Genomic DNA, 23728 nt, shown 5'->3' on the forward strand with positions numbered 1-23728 from the left:
AGCTAGGCAAAGGATTAGAATAAAGAGGTGCTAATAGGGTGCAGTTGGGACAGGAAAGGAAGCTGTAAAGAATTTAATGGAAAAAGAGGGTCAAGGAACATAAAAAATAAAATAGGAAGAAAAAGAGGCATTTTTTTAAAAGGTGAAAGAGTAACAATAATAAAGAATGAAAGATTCTTTTATTTTTGCCAGTTTCAACAAAACCCTTAAGAAAATTCTCTTCTCTGACATTCAATTTTAAAACATGTCAGGGTATCCAATCAAGTTTTAAATCCTGCTTTGTTTTTCTCAGATGATGGGTTGCAGTTGGAGAATTCCAATCTTCTCCTTGGCCTCATGAAAGCACTGTCCCCTGCCCTACATTATTTGGCTCTCCTGAGAGGTGGCTGAAGTTCAAAGGGATATATAATTTACAAAGCACTTTGGGATCGTGCTGGAAGAAAGGCACTGTTATTAATAACATACCCTTTTTTCCTCCTGATCACTTTATAAATGTGGGTAACTATTTTTTAAAATTTTTATTACAATCTCAACAGCAACAGCCTCTTCCTTCACTTAAACAATATGATCTCACCCCAACCCAAAGAGTTTGCAATCCAGCTTATACATGGATTGAGAGGAAACAAAGGGAGAGTGAGGGATAGAGAATGAAAGTCACACAGCCCATCCAAAAGTGAAACAGAGACTGAGTGTCCTCTGACCCAGTCCTGTACTGGCCAAAAGACCCCTCTCTAGAGATAAATACTCTGAAAGGTGATTCTCCTAAATTTTGAGTGCAAGTGCAAATGCAATTCAAAATGCACAAAACAGAGCAAGTTTACTAGAGAAAGGAGAGCATTGTTCCTTCTTCTGAACTCAGGTGAAGGGCTTAGGTCTGAGTGGAAACGGGAAAGGACCTTATTGTAACAAGATGCTACAATAATTTTACTTGAAACCCTAAAACAAATTCAGGGTTCATAAAAAAAGCATTGACATGGTGAAAGAGAATGGTTTCTTTAAGATGTTCTTGGTCAGAGAATATGCTAAGCATGCATTTCTAATGTCTGGGTGGGCAAATGCAAGTGGAAATTTAAATTCTACAGAGGCACAGAGAATGTGCTTCTGAAAATGTTTCCAGTTAAAAGCATGTTAAGTGTGAAAGTGTAGTCTACACGGAGGGAGTGAGGGAGGAGTGTGGTCTATCAGATCATCAGCAAGGATTCTGTGGCCTTTCCAGGTTCTAAGCACATTCAGTGTCTGCCATCATTGCTCTGAAAAAAAAAATGGGCCAACAAGAGTGTCCCTGTGCCAGAGCTCATTGCAGCTGGGCAGAACTGTGCCCATAAACTGCCTGGTGACTCCACACAGAAGAGAGACCCTGGACTAACATTAAGGGCTGGACCCAATTCTCCAAAGGAACACAGGCTGGATACAGGAGCAGAGTAATCCTTCCTCAGGAGGTTTTGTGTGATTTAATCTCACCCACTGTCACTGCCCTGGACAGGCAAAGCCATGGTGGGAGGACACTGAAGAAACTTCCCCAGGGGTTCAGGGTCATGGAGATCCCTCAGAGCACACTGTGGGTCTCAGGGCTGTGCAAACCTCATGGCCAGGACCTCCCATCCTTGCTCTCAGCTGGTAGAGACAGAAGCTGCTCACGTTCTCCCAGAACTTTGAAAGTAACTTTTCTTCATCTCTACCACCTGGAACCCCTCCTATACCTGCCTGGGCTCACTCCAGTCTACTCCCAACAACTTTCCAAATGGTCTGGGAGAAATACTTCCTGTCAGGGCAGCAACACAAGCAGATGCTCCTTGTTTCTTTTTAGAGAGAGTGACATGACAGAAATCCCAGCCTTACTGGACCTCCTCATGGAAATGACAGTTGTTTCCTTGAAGCCATTACACACCACAGTATCTCATTATACCTTTCAGAAGTGCAAGTTGTACAGCCACAATATTGTACAGCAGCAAAAACAGACAATGCAGATAGAAACTGAAACCTGAACCATCCTTATTGACCTGACACTGCATTTCCCTGCTCCAGGGCACCTTAATCAGAGTGCAGGTCTAATTAGAAGGAAGTGTGCTGTTTGTTGTTTCCCCCATTGCTTCTGCCAGCAAGATTAGCTTTGTAGGTACATTTCCCTGACTTGTCTGATTATCCAAGGTGCAGGAGCCAGCAGGTTGGTTTGAAGATGCTTTTTTAGGTATTGTTCAGCTTTATCTGCAATTGATTTTATCACAGAATAATCTGAGTTGGAAGGAACCCACAAGGATCATTGAGTCCACCTCTGAAGTAAATGGTCCATACAAGGATCAAACCCCTGATCCTGGTGTTATTCTAACTACTATCAAAATTGGAGTTTCTACACTACTCTACAATGCTAAACATCACTGCAGAACAAGACTGAACTTTTTTGTCAGCAAAGAAACTAAACAAATTAATTTACCTTCCTGTCTTTTGTCATTTTGGCCATAAACGTCTTTTCTTAATATAACACAGATCAAAATTAATTCAGCTAAAAGTGCTTGCCAAATTAAAAAATGCATATTTATTATTTTTAGAGATCTCTAATAACTAATGAGGAGAAAAGCACCCATACTGAGGAAAGCATCTAAAATGTGTTTCATCGTAATTTAATTTCTTGACTTCAGGGTTTTTGTAGTACTGTTTGACAGTTAAACAGACCCCATTCTGTGCTGATTCAAAAAAAGAAAGGTTAGATATGCAGTCACTGTACTGTACACAATGTTAGACACTGTACTTGTCTAACTTTATACTGTAAGTTGTTCTGTCTCCCAGGAGGCAACCAAGGGGAAAAGAAAAACCATCCCCAAACAATGCAAGAAGGCAGCCTGCATGGAATCTGGCCTTACTGACCACAAATTAAATGGGCTTTGTCTGAGGTAATGAAAATCCGACCTGCTCAACAAAGGAAATTAATATTACAGCTGCTTACTGTGGCTAACAATGTGTCCCAGTACTTGGAGACATTTTCACTGTGTTCACCAGATGGAAGCTTTGGAAAGGGGCAGTTTCTGAAGGAAAAGGATATTGGTTTTTAGTGTTTTTTGAACTCCTTACCGTGACTGGCAGGGGTGTGTGTTACATTTCCTGACCTGGGGCTCGGGGCGGGTCACTCGCTGGCAGTCACTGTCATTCACCAGTGTCATGGTCTTGTTAATGATCCGAGTGCAGGACACGATGGTTTTCCGCTCACCTGAAAGCCAAGTCAAAAAGAACTGAACAAAACCATGTCCACTCATCAAACAAAACTCAAAAGCTTGGAGTTCCCTGCTCCCTCTACCAGATGTACTCTGCCACCTCTGCAAGAAATCTTATTCTCCACTTCTGCCTGACCTTTGTACTGGCATGTTTTGGGTTGCCTTTTTTTTTTTTTTCAGAAAAGCTACAAATCTTTCCCCAGTAATTATGCAATTGGCTGCTACACAGGAGCAGCAAGTTGGGCTTTCTCCTTCTAGTGTTTAATGTGGAAAGGAGCTTTAAAACAATTTGTTTTCATTTCTGGTTCCTCCTCCACAGGTAGCTGTGCCCTGTCATCACCTCGGGCAGATGTGCTGAAGTAACACGACCTCCCACCCCCTGATAATGTGACTGATAATGACAGGACAGCTGCCTCCTGCTGCTCCCCAGGCAGGAAGTCAGGATGAAAAGGAGTGACCGAGGTTCAAGAGTCATTAGCTGGGCTTGTTCATATTTCACAGAGAGAAAATAAAGCCACCAAAATAAATTATTTCTCATCTTCTGCTCCTCCAGATATACTGCTTTAAAGTCCTTGTGGCAGGAGGCATCTCGGGAGGAGTCAGCATTTTTCACATAAACTGTGGATCAGGAGTTTTTCATCTAGGGTGGCCCTCAGGGTTCAGCCTTCCACTGAGTGGCCATCAGGAAAGCTGTGCCACAGGGAGCATGACACTGACCAGATGTGACAACGAAAGTGCCCCTCCTGCACTGTATGACTTTACCTTACTGCTAATTATTTTGGTTTCTCAGGTTTGCTTTCTAATCCTGAGTCTGCAACAATTTGAGTTCATTCACCATCTGCATCTGATAATATAGAATAACTCATGTTTTGTTAATAAATATATGCAAACATCTGCATGGAAAGTAAAAAGGCCCTACTGAGCTTGGATAAGTAGCAAAATCATTGGACAACTGAAATAAAAGACCAATTAATTATTAAGCTACTACTGGTGGGAGCCATGCTGGCATACCCTGGTTTGATTCAAATTTGTAGCAGGCTTACAACAAAAATCAGAAGAACCACAAATAAATTTATTTTTCACTCATGTGAGGGTTTAATGGCTTAAAAAATATTATTTTAATGCACGAGTAAAAGTGTCTATTCTAAAGTGAATCCTATTTACAGAAAAAAAAAATCAGTAATTTCAGCGCACTGAGGGCAGTGAGCCTGCAAATGAGAAGATGAGCTCTTTCCTTCTGTCATGTCACATCATAAATAACTGAGTCTGCTGGTGAAGACAGGCTGCCCAGAATGCTTGGAAATGATCTGTTTTCCTCAGGGAACAGTGTACTTCTTCCAGCTCTGAAAATGCAATGGACAGTGTCTGACAAACCAGTCAGTGGTTTCACAGCATCAACTCCCCCCAGGGTTCCAGCAGATCTGTCTGGACACATCCAGGGATCCTCTGGGAAGGGAGCTCTGCCATGTGCTCCAGGATTCCCCGCACGGGAGTGCCTGATGCAAATCTCCAGGAGCTGTCACAGCAGCGCTGCCCTGCTCCATCCCTGTGCAGGGAAGTGCCTTTCCCTGAGCGTGCCTGGACACCTGTGGAGCTGCTGCTCCAGGAATGCGATGGGGGCTGCACACAGCGCCTGCAGCCATCCGTGCAGCAGGAATCCAGGTGCAGCTCCAGCCTGCGGTGACAGAGCAGTGTCCCTGTCAAAAGGCTGGCTGGAAATTAACCGTGGGGATGGGGATCAGAGCTGGGAGAGCTGGTGAGAACGAGCTTTCATTGAATTCATTATGGTGAAATTCATTTTCATGGCTAATTTCCACCTCTCCTGTGGCTGGAGCCTGCAAACACCACACAGGGATTCCCACCAAGCTTCCCGGTGTCCCTACCTCCTCCACACTGCACACTGCATCCTTCCCATCCGCTGTGTGTCCAGATGTACAGGGAATCCTGTTGCTTTTCTGGCTCGCTTCTGATTTCAGCAGTATAGTTTACAGGGATGGTGTATTCATAATGAATTCCATAATTCTGGTCATGGAATAACAGCACCTGGTTCGGCAGGAAAAGAGAGGCTGTTGCAACACACTGCTGTGAGAGCCAACAGGCTGTGAGAGATAGCACTGCTGGAAACGCTGGCTCAGGAAAAAAATCCTAAAATATAAATACCTTGTGAAAGGCAACCAAATCTTTATCTAGAAAACTTAAGTTACAATGGTACTGGTAAAACAGGGCAACCAACTGCAGGAGCAAGAACTGCTTATAATTTAAGGCAGTCACAGGGATGTCTAAATCTGTAATTCAAGGCATAACTTTCAGCCTCACATGTGATTAGCAGGACACTGGCTATTCAAAGAGAAAGACAACGGGAAGCATTAAATCAGCACTTTTCATACAACAACTATTTTAAAGAGCATCTAGACTCAAAGATCTGAAAGAGCAAGGTGATGCTTCTCAGGCTAAAACAACTACTGCACAAAAGGTCCCTTGTCTCCTGGTGAATGTGGCACTCAAGGCAAGTATGACTATACCTGCTGACAAGCTGTAACAGCAGGGTTTTATGTCTCAGAAAACTGTGGATGACAAGCAAAAGCCATATCATACAGCTGCTGGCAACATATATTTTCATTCCTGCATATTGCTAGAGGAAGGTGAAGCCTACTTCCAATAGCAGGCTATTTCCTATGGAACCACTTGTGATGTCTCTGGTGTTATTACTCCAAAATTCTCTGACTATTAACAGAAGAACAGAGAAAAATGTTTATGCTTTCACCATAGGCAGATGAGAGTACTGGTCCTGTTTTGATTTACATGTTGGACTTCATTTGGCTCTCACTTTCCCTGGCTTGAGTCAGAACTGATTGGAAGATATCCCATGGAGAACGGGGTCCATGGAATCTGAGTTACCAAAGTTTTAACAAATGTTATAGAAGTACTACTGTAATGTTCATGCTGTGGCTTTGAACCTACTTATACTTATTATCCCATGATCTGAGCAGCTTTAGACAGGTGAACTGTGCTGGCTTTTGTCACCTACTGAAATAGGAACAATGCTTTATCAAATAAGGTATTTTAAGCAGGGCTCTTGTAAGTGGAGCAAGCAGCTACCCATTTGAAAAAGAACAAATTTGCAAATGCTATTTTCTCCCAACAATAATTGTTTCCCTTTCAGATTTGCACAAATCATTCCTACTTAACCAATAATCTCACTAAAGCTGTCAGGAGCTCATTTAACCAAACAAATGTGCTGAAAAAAGGGGTCCTGGCAGCCTGTGCTGTGAACAGTGGGGGGGACTCCACAAACTCAGCACCCATGAGCTGCTCTGCACAGGGCAAAACCCTGGGCAGACGAGCCTCTTCCAGAGGATGTGGAGAGCAAAGACATGATTTTACTTCAGCTACAGAGGGAGCCTCCCAACCAGGACTGAATACCAAGGTTGAAACCAGCCAGCCATCATTACAATTTCAAAGGTGAATGTTGGGTTTTTTAAACACAATTCAAACACAAGGCAGTCAGAGTCGGAGAGCTCGAGTCCTGCTCTGGCTTTCTTAAAAGTGCAGGAGATACAAACTTCTCTCCTACAGAACTGAGCAGTCAGCCTTGTCTAAAGCCTCCTTCTGCTCTGGGAGTGTTTGGTTGTCCTCTGTTGCACAAGGAGGACTAGCACAGGCCTACTTACACAAACATCAGTTTCTCCAAGAAATACACGCACAGCAATGCACTTGGAGAAATGCCTCAAGTATTAAAAACCAGCTCCTAAAAAGAAATCCTTATTATCTCAATATGGGTGTGAGACTAGTGAATCTAAAGGCCCATATGAAACCAATTTCATGCAATTTCGTAGCCATATATAATTGGGGGGTGTGTGTATGTGTGTATAATTGGTTTCAAATGCAGGTCACAATGGACTGACTGAAGCTTCTGGCTCTTTGTCAGTCCAGTGTATTCCACCACTGTTTGAACAACAGTTTTCTATTTAGAGGGAACTGGTAACCATCCTGCCTTTCTTGTGTTGAAAGAATGAAACACACCACGCTGTATCAAGGAAAAGATTTGTATCTGATTTGAAGCAAAGACTTCATATGTGTGCTTTGTTTACCACTGGAAGTGATTTAAAACCACATGTTTTTTAATGGTCTGGTAATTTTTACATTCCTCATTTTTAATCATTTATGTGAAGGAAGGTGAATAAGGAACATTTCCTCTGCTTATGTCTGCTGAAAGGTCCTGTCTGTGTCTGGACAGGACACTCATGGAGAAGCTCAAAATCACTCCTTTCCTATGTTAGCTACTTACTCCTTAACAAAGGGGAACTGAGCATTTTTTTAAAACCAAAGCACTGCTGATGCTGAGGTTCACAAAATGCCAATAACCAGATTCTACTGCAGTGGACATCAACCAAGTAATGCCCCAGAAGGTTCCAAGTGCTGCCAAAGGAACCCTGCACAGCATCTTCCCAAACGGTACCTGCGCAACTCCTGTTTCTCACATGAGGGTGGGAAGACCTTGGCAGTACAACTTGGCAGTACAAGATACTTTGTCAGTCCTGGTTTCAGGAGGGAAGGCTCGTGTTAAGGCCAAAGTCAAGCAGAAGCTGATGTTTCTGATGCTGAAGAAGGTGTCTATAATACATCTTTGAGTGGGCATATCTGGATTACACAGGTGAGCTAGGAAGGTCTTGGTGTGCCCAGCCCTGCACCCCTGACTATTACAGCTGTAACCTCTTTGAATCCAGCATTACACTGGTCTGTGAGCCTGTAAACTCACTCATCTGTCTGAGAAAGCAAAGACAAAACCCCTCATGCTCCTGTGCAGCAGCAGATTTTGACACCAAGAAGGTACCAACAAAGTGGAGTTTTACTGTCAGATTTTTGTGTGTGTGAAAAGTTCAGGCATCTTTGGAGCTTTTCAAACTGGGTCAGGAAGTGTTGCACAATGAACACCAGCAAGCCAAAAAAATCAGGTGAGGGAAGGGAGAGAATGCAGATTTTTAGCAGTGCTTACAGATAGCCTTCAGAGAACAAACAAGGCAAAAAATCACAAGGAGAAAAAACATCACAGAAAAAAATGGACTAGAATAAAATCAGGTACAGGAAACAATGCAAAAACTAAATACTTTCTATGCAAACCTTGCTACAGAACCTGTAAAGATTTCTGCAGACTTTTAAACAGGAACAGATATATGAGACAGGCATTATTACAGCTGTCTCACAGATACAAATGTTAAGGCAATGTTAAGCATTAAGGAACTGGCCCATGGGTCACCCCATCACCCACCAGTGACAGCTCTGGGACCACAGTCCTGCCCTTCTCATCCCTGTGGACTTCTCATTCATGTTCAGCCACATGGCTGTTCATTAAATACCAAGCTGAGTTAAGAGAAGGGCTAAGTGGAACATTAGGAAAAAATGTCAAAGAACACCTTAAACTACATACAATTGAAAAAACAATATAGAGAAAACAAAGAACACTTCTGTGTGTAATTATGCCATTACTTAGATTTAAATTCACATATATCATCTGTGCATGCTAGATCTGCACCTCTTCTGTTAGAGAACAGAGTACTTAAACACAGAATACATTCTGGCATAAGATGAAAAGACATTTCAGCAAATATGCTTTTATGTGTGTGATCAGGTATGTCCAAGAAATAAGACAGGTCCTTGTGAACCTACATCCTCTAGAATGGTCCTGTCTGTGACACATTACAGGGATATCCTGCACTGGACATGAGCTGAATGGGATACTGCCTGTTCTCCCAGCATGGAGCATCACTTTTTGAGTGGGGAGCTGGGCTTCTCCAGCCCCAGCAATGCTGCAAAAAAACCACCGTGGTGAGAAAGCAAACAATAAAAACTCAACTTTCAGCTAGGATATAAACCCTTTCTGTTGCATCACTTAAGAAACACAAACAAAGGATATAAAGTTACCATCAAGTGCAGTGGTATTTTAGTTGGTCCTTTGGCAGAGATTTTCTCCCACAGCCCCCTTCGCACGTACCGGACAGTGGTGCCTGCGATCTGAAACTCACCAGGAAGCTCAATTTTCCAGTCGCTGTTAATGGATCTCTTACTGGAATCTTTTAAAGCTGGAATGAATCAAACATCACAGAATGAAATGCAAGCAAATTTGTAATTACAGTACAGACTACTGAGACTTTGTCTCAAGCTACCTGAAGCAAAATATGCAGAAACTTTGTAATGTATGTGAGTTTAAAAGAATAAAACCCCCCTCCCCTTTTTTACATGGCCCATTGTAATGTTTCTAACTTGGATATATTCTGTACTCCAGTTGATTAAGTTATTTTGAGGAATTACCATAAAATTCATAGATAATTTATCTCTAAACTCTCCTTTTAAATACAAGACAATTCTGCAATTTAGTTTCCAAGCAGAATTTTCTTTCAGTTTCCAGATTTTGAGACCACATTTTCCTAAACTCCCTTTGAGAAAAAGATCAATTAAATCTTTGTTGATACACATGCGAAGATTTGCAAGTGGAAAATACAACTCATGCTGGGTTTGTGTGTGCTCCATAACCAAACATTGAACAAATTAACATTCAGCTGTCACAGCTGTAAAGAGAAGTCAAGTCACAAAGCAGGGGCTGGTCACTGGGCAAAATGTGAACTTGGCCACCCTCTTTTCAGAGTCCAAGTGCTGGACATAAATGCATAAGGTCAGGTGCTGTAGGGTGACACCCATCCTGTTCCTCTGTGCCTCAGTAAGGCCAACATGGAAAGCTCAACTGCAGAAGGAAGATAAATATTGAGAAGATAAGATACTTGGAGTTGTATGTCCTTTCTTCCAGCATAACTATTGCATCAGGATCACTGCTGTCCTTCAAACACTCAGAGACAACTCCAGCCATAAGGGCATCACACTACTCTTGACTCATCAGAGGAAGCTGATTTAGGGATAGATGTGTTTTCTGTGTTAGAACAGAAGCAGAGTTATCCAGATGTTGGTGTGATGCACTGAGGGAAGAGAAAATTGGCAAACCCTGTTGCAGTGGAAAGTGCCAGGCCCCTTTGTGGAGGTCCATTCACTGTGATCAAATCTGCCCTGACAGCAGACAGACAGAATATCCCACGTGTTACTGGGCTTCCTTAGTTCAAGGTTAACGGTGTCTTTTGGCTAAGCCTTTAACAAGATGTTTTCTTAACCTCTAGCATCTCATGCCTATTTTATATTCTTCCAATAAAGAACACAACTTTGTTGTCACTTAACTGAGTGTGTTGCAAGAAGGTAAGACAAGCTGTTTAAAGCCTTTGTAAGTCAATAGGAAATCTCCTATTGTTATCCCTTTGGATCAAGCCTCCATAGCCAGCAAACCCTCCTGGGTGTGCCTAGAATATATAAAATATATATATATATATAATTTGTAATGTTTAAACTCTGGGGGAATCTGGAGCAAGTGGAGGTCACAATGTTCTCTGCATCTGTATGTGTCTTTTTGAGGACCTGTACACTGGGAATCCCTGGAAAAAGGTGCACATCTGTCCTCCTACACACAACCTTCCTAACAGCTCTCAGAGTCAGCCCCATCAGATGCTCCAAAATCAGGGTGAAGGGGGACTGAAATGGGAGAATATTTTTTCTGAGGGAAGTTTCCTCTGGCACACAGCCCAGGGGTATGGTGGTGTCCTGGCATTTGCATGCTGCAGCAATGTGTCTCTCCTTGCGGCTCACTTCTCTTTCTGCTTTGTTCCTCAGTCTACAAAGTACCTTCTGCAAGCTCCAGACACAATTCTGAAGCAGGATTGTTTTCCTCTGCCAAGGCCTAGTGGCTTCCAGGCAGATCAAAGCAGCCACCATGCTGGCCCCGAGGAGCCGTGGACACAACTAATCAAAGCTGTGGGTGAGATAAAACCATCTCCAAGCAGCATGGCTGGCTGGGAAAGATAGCCCAGCACGTGCTCAAAACTGTCTAAGAGCTTGAGTGATTTTAGTCATGCTTTGGTTCCAGCTCACTAGCAAAGGGAGGTAACTTGCTGATGAAAACCAATGTTTCATCTTTGTGAAGATCTTTTCTGGGCAGGGTTTGATTTTGATTGCTGCAGGCACTGCTTCCTTAGTGGCTGAGGAGATGGAGAGTTTGGAAACAGACCTGTTCTCAAAGGTGCTCCTCGAGGATTGCAGGAATTGCACTGGGGACTCAGCAGAGTATTTGGGCCAAAGTGTTTTCACTGCTATTTTCCTCCATTGCCCCATCAGCAAGATCACTGCTGCAGCTACAAAACCTTCCATGTCTCAGACACAGAGAACTCCAATGGATTTTGTCACACACAACCACTGGCTGGCTCTGCCCAGCCTCAGTGGTGACAGAACTCAAACTTCTCCAGTAGAAGAGCAGGAAGAATAGGAACCCCAGCAACAACCTGTAACTTCTGTTTTTCTTGTTGGCTGGAAGGCAGGAACTGACAATCAACTTCTAAACCTGACATCTAGTCAAATCTTTATTTCCACCTTGGGTCCCTCCAGCTTGCCTCCCAGCCTGTGGACACAAACTGCCCAGGCATTTCCTGTTCAAGGAGGTTTTAAAGAGTTACAGCCAGCCAAGGCAGCCAGCGTGGGTTGCCTGTAGGTGGAGGGAAATTCTTCAGGCACTGCTCCCAGCACATGGAATAATGATTCCAAATTATGCTGGGCTTCTTTCCAAAATGTTGTACCTGGTTCTGAGTAGAAATAGGACTTGATTGGACTCAGCTTTGTCAGTGCTATTGAAATAGAAAATCTTTCCACACTCGGACCTGAATTTAAGAGTGATTGGGGGGCTTTTTCCTTGGTCATCTTTATTGTCCTACTAGAACCCCCCTGCTGGTATTCTCCATCTCAGTTCAGCTAGACACTGGGTATCTTTTCTTTGTGTTGAGTGTTCCTTGAAAGAGAAAACCCTGGAAAGCTTAGAGAGGTTCTCCTGGCTCCTGACCATGAACCAAAGAGCTGAAAGCACGTAAAGCTTTAAAAGAGTCAGATTTTTATCTATCTTTATGCGATGAAAACAGGGCCAACTCCTGCTCGCAAAAGTACACAATCCTAATCTTCACCACCCAGTGGGGAACCATCTGCTTTGGTCAATGTTATGTTGTCCCAAGGAAGGGCAGTCTCTAACTCCATGTAGGACTCTCAGTGCTCTGCTATTTGCCAAAGCCCAAATACCCTGCGCAAACCCCACCAAGACAAACAAAAAGGCTCGTTTCCAGAAGGCAGACCACTTGAAAAACCCAAAGAAACACTGGCTCCCATTGTTCCATCAGGCTTTGCTATGTCAAATATCTCACGTGTAGGCGGGATCCTCTGGCGGGCTGGCTAAAGCATTATGGAAATAGGAGCAGTGGTGGTATTCCTTCCTACCAAGAAGTGGCACAAATGCTAATGGTTTTGATCAAAGGGCAGCTGAATGACATGATTTGCCCCCCTTTTTCCCCCCTGAATCTGGAGTAAAAGAGAACTAAAGCATCTTTCCTGGTGATATTGCTAACTGTGGCAACATCTCAAGACAGAAAACCAATAGCACTAGACCTGAAATCCTGGCACAACCACTATGCAAATGTTTTCAACGGCATCTGATATTCCAGTGATGGATAGTAACATCTCCTTTTGGCTGGAGATGAAGCATTATAAGCAAAAGATGTGGAAATCAGAAACCAAGGTCTGAGCTTTGCTCTGACTCCCTGCATAGCCATGAGCAAGCTGCAACACCTCAGTTTCCTCTTCCACAAAACAGAGAGTGACAAGGTCTGCAATCCTCTCAAAGTTCCTTCCTCTCTGGAAGCAATTCCAAGGCCATGAAGCTCTGATTGTGCCAGGGGCCTTTCACATGTCGGGGGTTTTTTGGATCTTGGGCAATTTTCCTTTGAAGCCTCTGCTCTGCCACAGGCTTTCTGTGTAAATTCAGGGCCTTGGGGCATTAGCATTTCTGTGAACTGGATTCACCCTCGAAGTAGATGGGAATAAAACCCTTAATCTATTGCACAGTAATGACAGAGAAGGAAATGCCCCAAACACTGGAGAGAAGAGGCAGAAGACCAGACTGACAGATCTTCAGGTAACTGACTGAACTTTACAAATGCCATTCTGACCTTAATTTATGCAATGAGTAACTGAACAACAAATTTATTGACAGAGTCTGCCCTACAACAACCTCACGTGCAAATCTTATCCCTCAGTTATGTCTAAACCTTCTTTTCCCCAATAGGAAAAGGAGGAGAGGGTGCCCGTTCCCCACTAAATGAATGTAGAAGTAGAAATGATAAGAGGATTAAACAATTTTTTTTGCCTGATAAAATAGAGGCAAGTGGACTAGAGGCTGCAGCTGAGCCCATTGCAGGATCAGGTCTTGGGTATAGCATCCAGTGAAAACGTGCTGCTGTAGGAAATGGTTACTGAGGGATATCAGCTGCCCTGTCCTGCCTCTGCTTCAGACTGAGCTGGGCGCCTTCCTATCAGTATCTCTGCCATTCCCTTCTCTAAACACACTGTTCTCTTCCCCACTCCCTCCTGAAGTGCTGTGTGCTCCTGGCAGCTCTGTGCAAGCCATTGCCAAGTTCTATTCAGGAACCATTCTGTTTGTATATAAAAGTACTCTCTGGTCCTTCCAGGTTGCACAGGGCCTGTACGTGTCACATACTATCACATCATAAACATCATGAAACCAAGCCACAAAAGCAGAGACTGCTGCAAGACTCAAATCACCAGCCCCTCCCTGGCAGCAACAAACCTTCCAGGTTGCTTAGAGAAGGGTCATTTTTAAAAGAAAACAGAGCTGAATTTTAAACAAAACATCATTTTCTTTTGTCTTTTTACCCAGAAAGCTGTGAGCAGGTTTATCTTCAACCACTCTGATCCGCCGGGCACCCGCAGGGATCACAGCGGCTTCGATGTAACCTACAGCAACAAAAAAGGGGTGAATGAAAGCAGGGCGGGGCCAACCAGGATCAGCCACCCCATATCTCCCCGTGAAAAACTCAACTCCAGGCTGGGGATTGAGTGAGAAACGCTCCAAATGAGATCCCTGTGCTGGCAGCCAGTTCTCGCTGCTGTGACAGGCCTGGTCATGACTAACATTTCAGCAGAAATGCACGTGCACTGCTCAGCTGTGACTTCAGGCTTGTTCATTAGCTCTTATTAGATCTGCACCCTTCAGATCACCCTGGTTTTCCTGCAGTACTGACAGGGATGCATGAGGACACTGCAAAGTGGCACTGTCAGGAGCAATACTGCACAGAACAGACATTGGAAATTATGTTTCCAATAGATGCCCCTACGTCGAGGCTGTGGTGTCAGAAAATATTCACTTCCACAAAACTTTTTGATGATGCTAAAACTGAACAGAGGGAATTAGTGGGACAAGTGAGGGGAAAAGATTGTTTTCACTTACATTTCAGCTCTGTACAAAAATTCTGGAGGAAATAGTGATCTTGCACTGGGCTGCTGAGAATTCAACAGCTCAGATTAAATGTGCAGTAACAGAGCTGGAAGTTTCTCCAGGACTGATCACTGGTCACCTCTAAACAATTTTTTGAAGACCAATTTTGACTCACAGAATACAGTAAGAATAAGCAGGAGATGTAGCTACAAGGAGATGCAGCCTATTTTCTCCCACTATGGAGATATGTGGAGTTACAGACTTGCTCCAGGGGGTGGAAGTGGTGCCTTTAAATAATACAGCAGAGGAACACTAGGGCCCATTTCAAAGAGCCAGGCAGAGTTTTTCCACTGGCTTCACTGGACTTTGAGTCAGGCCTCTGTAGATGACACTAATCTCATCACAACCATGATTTGATTCCTCCTAATTGGCCACCCAGTTTACTTCGCAGTGTATCACTAGGCACCTTTTTGGGGTTATTGCTGTCCTCTTTCTTTTAGATGTTAAGCAGCTTATCCTGTATGTTCCCTTATCCACTCTTCTTGCTTTAAATGGCTCTATGAAACTGTTCTGTGTCAGTGATGCCTTTATGGGAATTGTGGGCTGTCTAGAGCAATCGGTTGGAGAAGTGATTCCTTTAGCACCTAGCAGTATTCAGGGAGTTATTTTAGGGATAAAAGTGCAGCTGAACAGCCCTGCTTTTGCTGTGCTGATACAGGGAGGACTCAAAGGAGTATGGTGACAGTTTCTTGCACCTCATGACTAAGTGATTCTCCTGCCACTGTGACATGGAGTGAGACAGATTTGGGCTCTCAGATGGTGGATTCATTTCCTGAATATCAATTTCATGAGTAAGGCTTGAACTCCTGGGTTTCATCAGATGCAGAGGGTGGGCAGCTGACTTGGGCCAGACAGGCTCCCTCTTTTCCTGACTTGTATCTGAATGACAGTTTCATCTGACCCTTCAGCTCAGTTCTCTTTGCACTTGTTCCTCCCCACTTCTCCCTGAGTCAGGATATCTCAGAAATGGTCACTGATCCCTTGCAGGAAAACCACAGAGAGGGGCAACAGAGCTCAAATCTTGTCTGTGCACAGAAGCAAGAGCAGAGGCTCTCCCAGCTGTTGTTCCAGCCTGGGTTTCACCAGGAAAAATCATTACTTCCAGGGTCAATTTTTCAAAGGCAATACTGAAGTCTGTTATGAAATCAGAGCAAACAGGTGTTGGGGTTTATCCTAGAGATTGCCAGGAGTTGGTTTTTCATCAGCTGAGATATCAAATCACAGTCAATACAGAGTGTTTCAGATATCAAACATCCTCACTGCACCCCATGCAGCTGCATATAAACCCAACCAACTATTCAAGACACAAACACACAGCAAAAGTGTGACCAGTGACAGTCTGTCACAGGGAAACAGCTCCTGATACACCCCTGAACACCCCTCTTAGGAAGCCAGTTTGGAACATGCCCAAGTTTCAGGTAATTTAATGTACCTACTAGGGGACTATTTACTTATTTCATTTTTAAACCAGATACAAATGCCCAGAGCTAAATCATACAGTGGTTGGAGACAAAGTTACTCTGAATTTAGTGGGAGACAGTCACTAAGTTCAGTGAACTCTGGATCTGTCCCCTGACCCAGCAGCAGGCAGGAGTGTGTCACACTGCTTTAGAGGTGAGCAAACTCTGGAGCTGTGCTGGAGGCTCAGCTCAAGTCATAAATACTCTCATTTCATCACTGTTCCATGAGAGAAACACCACGTGGAAAAGTGATTTTTAGGTTACTTTTTACAATAGTAAATAGTGAAGTGTGAGCTATTAATAGAGCACTAGTTCTGGAGACTGTTTGGTTTGGTCTCACACCAGATTTTTTCTCCTTGTGTAATTTCTAATCCTAATTGATGACTTTGCGGGGCTGCACTCACAGCTCCTGAATAAGAAGAAACACACTGTGTTAACTCACTGTGCCACAAACCTGACTGCTGACCTTCACTCTCCAGTTAAGAGAGCTGCCAAATGCTTTGCAGGGGTTTGGATCTGACCTGTCCTCTCAGAGGTGAAGTAGAACCCTTGGGCATGTCCCACCAGAAGCATCTGGACACTCTCATTCGTTATCTCCAGCAATGTTGGGTGAGTTAGTGGTCGAATTCTGCTGCAAACAGACTGGATATCACCCATGCAAGTTTGCCACAGGTATAAACTTGGATCACCTCCACCGCTCCACCCTGGTCCTCACAGCTGGTGGGAGGTTTCTGGTCACAGACTCCTGATCTTTGAGATAACTGCACCAGGAAACACCTCCAGTGTTTTCCAGGCACATGTGATTAAGCAAACTGTAACTGCAGATCGCCAGAAAGATTATCAAGTGTCAGCTAGAATGACCAAAAGAAGTCTCAGTGACGGCCCTGAGTCAAGGACTCTCAAAGCTCTGTTAGGTCTAAGGATAATTGTCTGCAAGGCTGGGCTTTGCAAGGTTAGGCCTAAAGTTCTGCTTTAAATGAGGAACTGGTTAAAGACTGATGAGATTTGGCAACTATCAGACAGTATTTTTAGTAATTTCACCCATAAATCAGCCTGTTAAGATGAAGCTTTGAAAATACAACAGGAGAACTTCATTATTTGATAATTTACAGTGCTGTATGCAGTGTACTCCACCTAGGGAACAGTTACTTTGGCACACACCAATCTTTCTGGATAATCTGCATTACATCAGTGTCTCAGGAATGTAAGACTGTGATTGAAGCAAATCCTAGATACAAATTTTATGGTATAACTCGTATTAGGAGAGACACCAGAACAAAGAGGTGGCTTTGTCATCATTAATATGTGAACAGTGACTACTGTATCTTCATTTAAATGCTGGAGAGATTTGCAAGAGGAAAGCAGCCCACACAGAAAAATCCATTGTTAGCCATTGTTATTACTCCCAGAAAGAACAGAAAGCTTAGTGTGAACTTCAGAATGCCAGTGATCTACTGCAAAACTCTTCTGGTTCACACTGCAGTGAAAGACGGACTCCGAGGTGAAGGAAAAATTATCCCATGGCTGAAAGTCCCTGGGCACTGCACCTTCCTACCTTATCCCTGTACACACCAAAATCAGGCATGAGAAAGTCAACAGTGCCCAGCCCATTCTCAAACCTCCCAAAAATGCTTTGAGCAAACATCTCAGGGTAGAAACCAAGGAGATCAGGCTGTCCTGCCTACCTGCCGGCCGAGGCCAGCAGAAGCTTCCATGGGATTTCAGGAATAAGCATCAGCTGAGCATCTCAGGCTCCATCTCCTTCCCACCTTGAAGCTTTTGCTGAGTGCTACTTATGGCAGTGGAGTGCAAATTATGTGTCTATTTTCTGAATAGCTGTGATGATTCTCCTTCGCTTTTATCTTGAGAATAAATCCTGCGTTGGCACCTGTCCACTTCCAGCCATGGGATTGCTCATTTGTAAGAAAATAATGTCTCTGAAGAGCCATGGATAAATTTCAAAGCCTCCTACCATTGCTGTGAAGTTGGTTACTGGGATTTCTAACTTGCATGTTCTGATGAAACCCTTACAAGGGATGTCTGAGTTAAACATTAGGTAGAGTTCTATTTTCTTATAATTTACATGTACACCCTATTGATAAAAAAAGATATTTTTGTGTTGGCTAAAGATGCTCCCAGCCAGCATGACAGCACTACTGTTCAAATTTCTTTTAATAAATGCTGGACAACCAGCATATGCAATAAAACCCCTACTTAAAAATAAAAATTTCCAGCAAAGATGTACTTTTCCTTTCCCAAAATTATAGTTACAACAACTGGCATCTCTCACCTTTAATTAAATTCTGCCATAAAAAAATATCCAAATATCTGTGGTCATTCTTTTGAATTATAACCATAAATTCTTTTTGAATCACAATCAAAAAATTAAAATCTTGATGTGGTTGAGAGAAGTCAAGAGAGACAGACTCAGCCCTCTGAGCATTACAGACACAGCCTTGGAGAAGTTGTAAGCGATAAATCAGCTCCTCAACAGACAGGAGTCAAAGAGCTGTCCTTCTTTTCTAGGTCCCTTGTGCAGTGGCTGGGGGACAGAGGTGGGCATCAGAACAGCTCTGTGTTTGGTTTTGAACAATTATTTTGTAGAAATAGGTACAGGGCATGCTGCCAATCAAAAGGAAACCTCAGTCTAAACAGTGCGTTCAACTGGCCTGCTGAAGACAGCCAGCTGCGCACAAGTGTATGTGATGTTTAGCATCATAAATAAAGGTTTTTGACCTCCTCTCCAGCAGAAAAACAGAGTCCATTCCCAGTTGGATCACCCTGGATCACAGGTGGTAAGAGCTGAACTGCTGGATCTCCTATGAGGCACTGTGAATGTTCCACCATCTTTCCCACCAGGGTGGCAGAATCTCTGTGACATTAAACTTGGGGAAAAAAAGAAATAGACCTGGCTCCTTTTGCTTGGTGCATGAAAATTTGGCTTCCTTCCATAGATAGGTTCCCTAAAAGGAAAGGGTCTGTACTTTGTATCTTTGACAAGGCAAGTATAACAGTAAAAGGACTTGAAATTTATCCATGGCTTTTGATACCAAATTTCCCCATCTAATCTGACAAAAAGAAGATAAAGAACCAACACCAAAGGATTTCACCGACACCCACTGACACTGCAAACAGCATTCAAGTATCTTACACGAGAAACACTTGGGAACAGCCTTTGCCTTTGCCATCACACATGTGGAAACCTTCTTACAATGACTATTGGTTACTAAGAAACAGAAAGGAGTTGGCAGGGGTTTAGTTCAGTTCACAGGGCTCCACAACATCATTTACAATCACAGGACACAGAGGGACCAATGCTGCAACCAGAGGAGTCCCACAGGCAGAGCCAAGGCCCAAGGCTGCAGCTGCGATTCCCCGAACAGTTACCACTCCAAAACAAATCAATGTCTTGATGTTTGAAGTTAATTCTCTTTTGAAATAATAAATCAGCACACTGGACTTGGGGTCTTGGCCTTGACTTGGAATGCAGCCAGGTCGTGGGGATTTGCCACTGAACTGTGCAATCATTTACAAACCCAAACCTTGAACTTGTTATCACCAGAATATTGTGGATCTTTCTTTGCCCCAGCTTACATCAAATTCTTGTACATTTTTGCTTAACTGTTAATTTTTTTTTTAAAGTCATTTTTTCCCTTTGAGTAATGCCATGTTCACTTGTGATACCCCAGACCTGGAGCTTTGCTTACTGCATGAAATTCAGTGGGTTCACGTGAGGACCTGATTCTGCAAAACTGCAGCGTAAGAGCAGAAATGGATGGGAGCACACATAAAATGTAATTAGCTTTCCAAATTAAATTAAAAATAAAACAAAACAATTAATACATGGTTATGAAGTTATACTGGTACAAAAATTATCTTCTAAATTATGTGAGATGGTTAAAAATGGAAACATTGCATTGACAAAGCAACACTTTGATACGTTTGTGCATCTGAGATGATCAGCAGAGAATCCAAATGCTTGAACACTGTCCATGAGTCATCAGGAATTCTTTCTGATTAGGTTCCAGGGCACTGGGGGTGAAAACCTCCTGCAAAGTCCTGGCAGCTAGTTAAGGCTGAAGCTGCTCTGCTCCTACAGCCTTGTAAAGTCACCACCTCAAGCAGTCTGTGTAGCTGGAAATGGGTGCAATCTTCTGGCAGTGACCCATAAATTTTGTATTTATCTGCACAAGATGTTTTGTAGGCTTATGGGAAAAGATAAAAGATAGCTACTCTTCAGCAGCATGTAAGAAATCCATGAAAGCTGTATAACCTGCTACAGAAATGGAGAATAGCTGCCATTTTTTCAATGGAAGTGAGGAACTTTCCCCACCACGTTTATCAAATGCAAAAGACTTGATGTAAGTGGGTGGAAAATGACCGAGACAAAAGAGTCAAAGGCACTAATGCAGGAAACCATTCAACAGGTTGGCCAAGCACACAAACGTTCTCCAGAGAGATGTGGAGCAGGTGGGAAATCCTACCTGCACTTCACAGGAGGCGACTATCCCAGCTGGCCCACAGGTGAGGAGGAGGAGTGTGCAGAGGAAGAGGCCCATGAACAAAGTCAGAGCCTCAGACTTCAGAGCTGAGACCTCGACTAAAGGGAGCTGCTAAGTACTGGTGCTGCTTTAGCCTCTAAACTGAAGTGTGTGCTTAAAGGGGATTTTCATGCGCTTTGTAGAACTCAGTCCTGGAGCAGCACATGTTGAATATATTTCTCCATACAGAAATGCCAGTTCTGTATTCACTGAACGGGAAATAATTTTTCTTCTGGACAAGTGTTTCCTCCTGGAGCAGCTTCCAAGTTCTGGACATGGCTTTCCCCCCACTTTGGCTAATTAGGATGTGTGATAACAGGGTTCTCAGAAGTGTAGTACAGAAACCCTGAAACAAAGACTAATTCAAACACCAAGCTGTACGTATATTAATGTTTAACAAGAAAGGGAAAGATTTTATAAGAAACAAGCTCATATATGCTATACTGGATATTTTTGCTGGCAGGGAATCAGTAAAAATATTCAGAGGGGAGTGCAGTGCTCTTTCCTTTAGCTGAGATGTTCTGATTATAACATGAATCATCTACAACATGCAACATGCATCATTTCTGAGACCTCAAAGATGGTGCTGAAATCCAACTTCCCTCCCGCTGGGAAAGATTCTGTGATTTTCTCTCCTATTTAAAATCATCAGCACCGGTAGCACTCAAAATGTGAAGCACAACTTCACTCTGAATTGCAGGCAGAGGCAGTGGCTGGTATCTGGATGACTGAGTAAGAAGCAGATGGGCTATCACACTTGAAGTGAGCCGGGGTTTGTTTTGTGTTTCTTAGGTGCTTCCTAGAGCTGTTTTTTCTAGGTGACTCCAGTGCTATCCAAGAAGAGCTGTTACTGCTACCCCAACTCTCCTCCAGCAGGTAAAAGAACCTCACCGAGTGTTACTCACCCATGCCCTTGGTGTGGTTGAAGTCTCCTTTCACCACTTTGCAGGTTTTCCCATCACCACTGCAGATCCCACAGCGATCTTCTTTGGCAGCTGAGCCAATGATCCCATCACAGCCAATTTTCTAATGACAACAACCAGAGACCCCCATTACTTTGCCTGCAAGGTTAAAACATCTCTAAACAGTGAGGTCAAGACTAAGACTGACATCTGAATGAGGAGAAACACTGAACCCTCAATTAAACTTTGAAATACCTGAAAAAGACCTCATTAATCATATGGCTCAAAACACCTGCAATGAAAGAGTAGTTCAATGGAAGTAGGTCAGGTTAATATGTGGCCCATTTCTACCACAAGACTGCCTATGCAATTATGAAATTTTCCACATGCTTGCACAGTATTAAGAATCAATATTCAATTGAAAAATAAACTATAAAATCTAACAGTTTCACCTAAAGCTTTGTAATAAACTGCATTTTCATCATTTTCTATACATACCTAATTTTTTTCCAGTATAAACCTATAGTTCTGTTTCCACACATGGGAAAAGTCACAATATTCTCCCTGTAGCTATCAGGATTGTCACCATAATCTTCCTTACTCACAAAGCATTCACAGGTTATGATGGCAAACATTCCACATGTGTAGATCTTGAGGCTGACAACACCGTCATTAGTCTACATAAATTGTATTCTGTCCACTTAAGATCCTCAAAATGATCAGCAATTCACTCTTAAAACATAAATTTCTACTGAAATAAGCATTTTCATTATGCAAGTTATTAGCAGAGATTGAACTTTTAAAAATGAGTTTAAGATTTATTCTGCATAGATAAACAGTTTCTTGGCAAATGAGCAGCAGGACTGTCACTAGTAAGACTTATTTGAATAAGGCTATTGGGTCTCTCCCATCTTTGCCTTCCTATGATGAAGCCAGAGGAAAGTTGGAGGGATATCTTAGGGAATAATCAAAACAACAAACATTTTGAAAAATAGGGTAAGCAGGGAAATACTAAGAGAACTTGGGCTGTTTATCTGAGCCTGTCTGCATGTAAGCAATGCAATTTGGATCATAATTCCAACATTCCCCTTGTTTCAGAAGACCCTGTCCACTGCCTGAGTCCAGATGTATTTCAGGGATCAAAGACTGCCAGCGTTCCACTGTGTGCTGATGCAGAGTTTGCCTGGTAAATCATTAGGGACAGACATGCTGAGAGAGGACGATCATCCTAAATACATACTAGGGAAATTCTGCTCATTAACTGGCATAGCACCTACATTGGTGCACAAGAACAGCAGGAAAAAAAAACCTGTATAAATGTATAAATGGGAGTTAAAAGAGGTAGTAAGAGGCTTATAAGTTTTTGGCAATTGCAATTCTCAAGCCTAAACTTCACGCCCATGTCCAACAAATAATTTTGGGATATTGAACGTGATTCTGCCCCCAGAACAGAAGGATGTCCCAGCAGTTCTCCTTCCAGGAAAATCAGTATGATTTATTAATGGGGTTGCTGAAAGGCAGCTGGAAATAAATGCCTGCCTGCCACCCTGCTGAGATACTGGAAAGGCTGTGTTTAATTTAAGGCTCTGGAGCTATCTTTTATTGTGCTGCATTGTTATTAGCACTATGTGAGCACACAGATGAATAAAGGGAACATAATGAGTGTTGAACCACACTTATTCCCAGAGCTACAAGAGGAGTCTGTAGGACTCTAACAGAGGCAGGGAAAGAATGGGGAGTTGGCAATCACATACTTTGTATTTATGCTGGAGTTTCCCAGATAATGGAAACCAGTGGAAGCCAGAAAGCTTGGGAAGGCTGAGTCCCTCGTCATCTGAGACTGGGGTTCAAGACAAGCCATTTCCTCACACCTTTACTTGGTCACTGACACTCTCTGAGTTGAGAGGCCCGCTCTGAAGGGCACTGAAAGAACCCACTGAATCCACAAATGTAACTCTCAGTATCTTTGCTGTTTTTTACCTTTCATCTTCACCCTATTCCCTGTGAGTGAAGGAACTGGGAATGGTCCTTGCACCCTCCTCTTCAATGGCACCATTGCTCCTATCCACAGGGAAGACTTTTCCCTCAATCCAGGCCTTGAGACTTAAAGCCCCCATCACGTTTGGATCAGGAAATGGCTTCTTACAAAGGAATATCTCTAGGAGAATAAAGCATTTTTTTCCCCTTGGCTTCAAGA

General features: G+C 43.1%; 1 protein-coding gene across 1 annotated transcript in view; it reads right to left on the minus strand.

Annotated features, from left to right (window-relative positions):
- Positions 1-23728, minus strand: part of ADAMTS17 (ADAM metallopeptidase with thrombospondin type 1 motif 17) — a 153518-nt gene that overhangs the window by 28126 nt on the left and 101664 nt on the right. The window contains exons 15-20 of the mRNA XM_062501440.1: positions 21535-21655; positions 19240-19314; positions 14007-14087; positions 9129-9286; positions 5090-5249; positions 3067-3202 (exon numbers count right to left, since the gene is read on the minus strand). Of these exons, the coding sequence (XP_062357424.1) occupies positions 3067-3202; positions 5090-5249; positions 9129-9286; positions 14007-14087; positions 19240-19314; positions 21535-21655 (731 nt within the window). The remainder of the gene's footprint in view (positions 1-3066; positions 3203-5089; positions 5250-9128; positions 9287-14006; positions 14088-19239; positions 19315-21534; positions 21656-23728) is intronic.

This window comes from Cinclus cinclus, chromosome 13, assembly GCF_963662255.1.
Source record: "Cinclus cinclus chromosome 13, bCinCin1.1, whole genome shotgun sequence".
In the NCBI taxonomy this organism is placed as follows: Eukaryota; Metazoa; Chordata; class Aves; order Passeriformes; family Cinclidae; genus Cinclus; species Cinclus cinclus.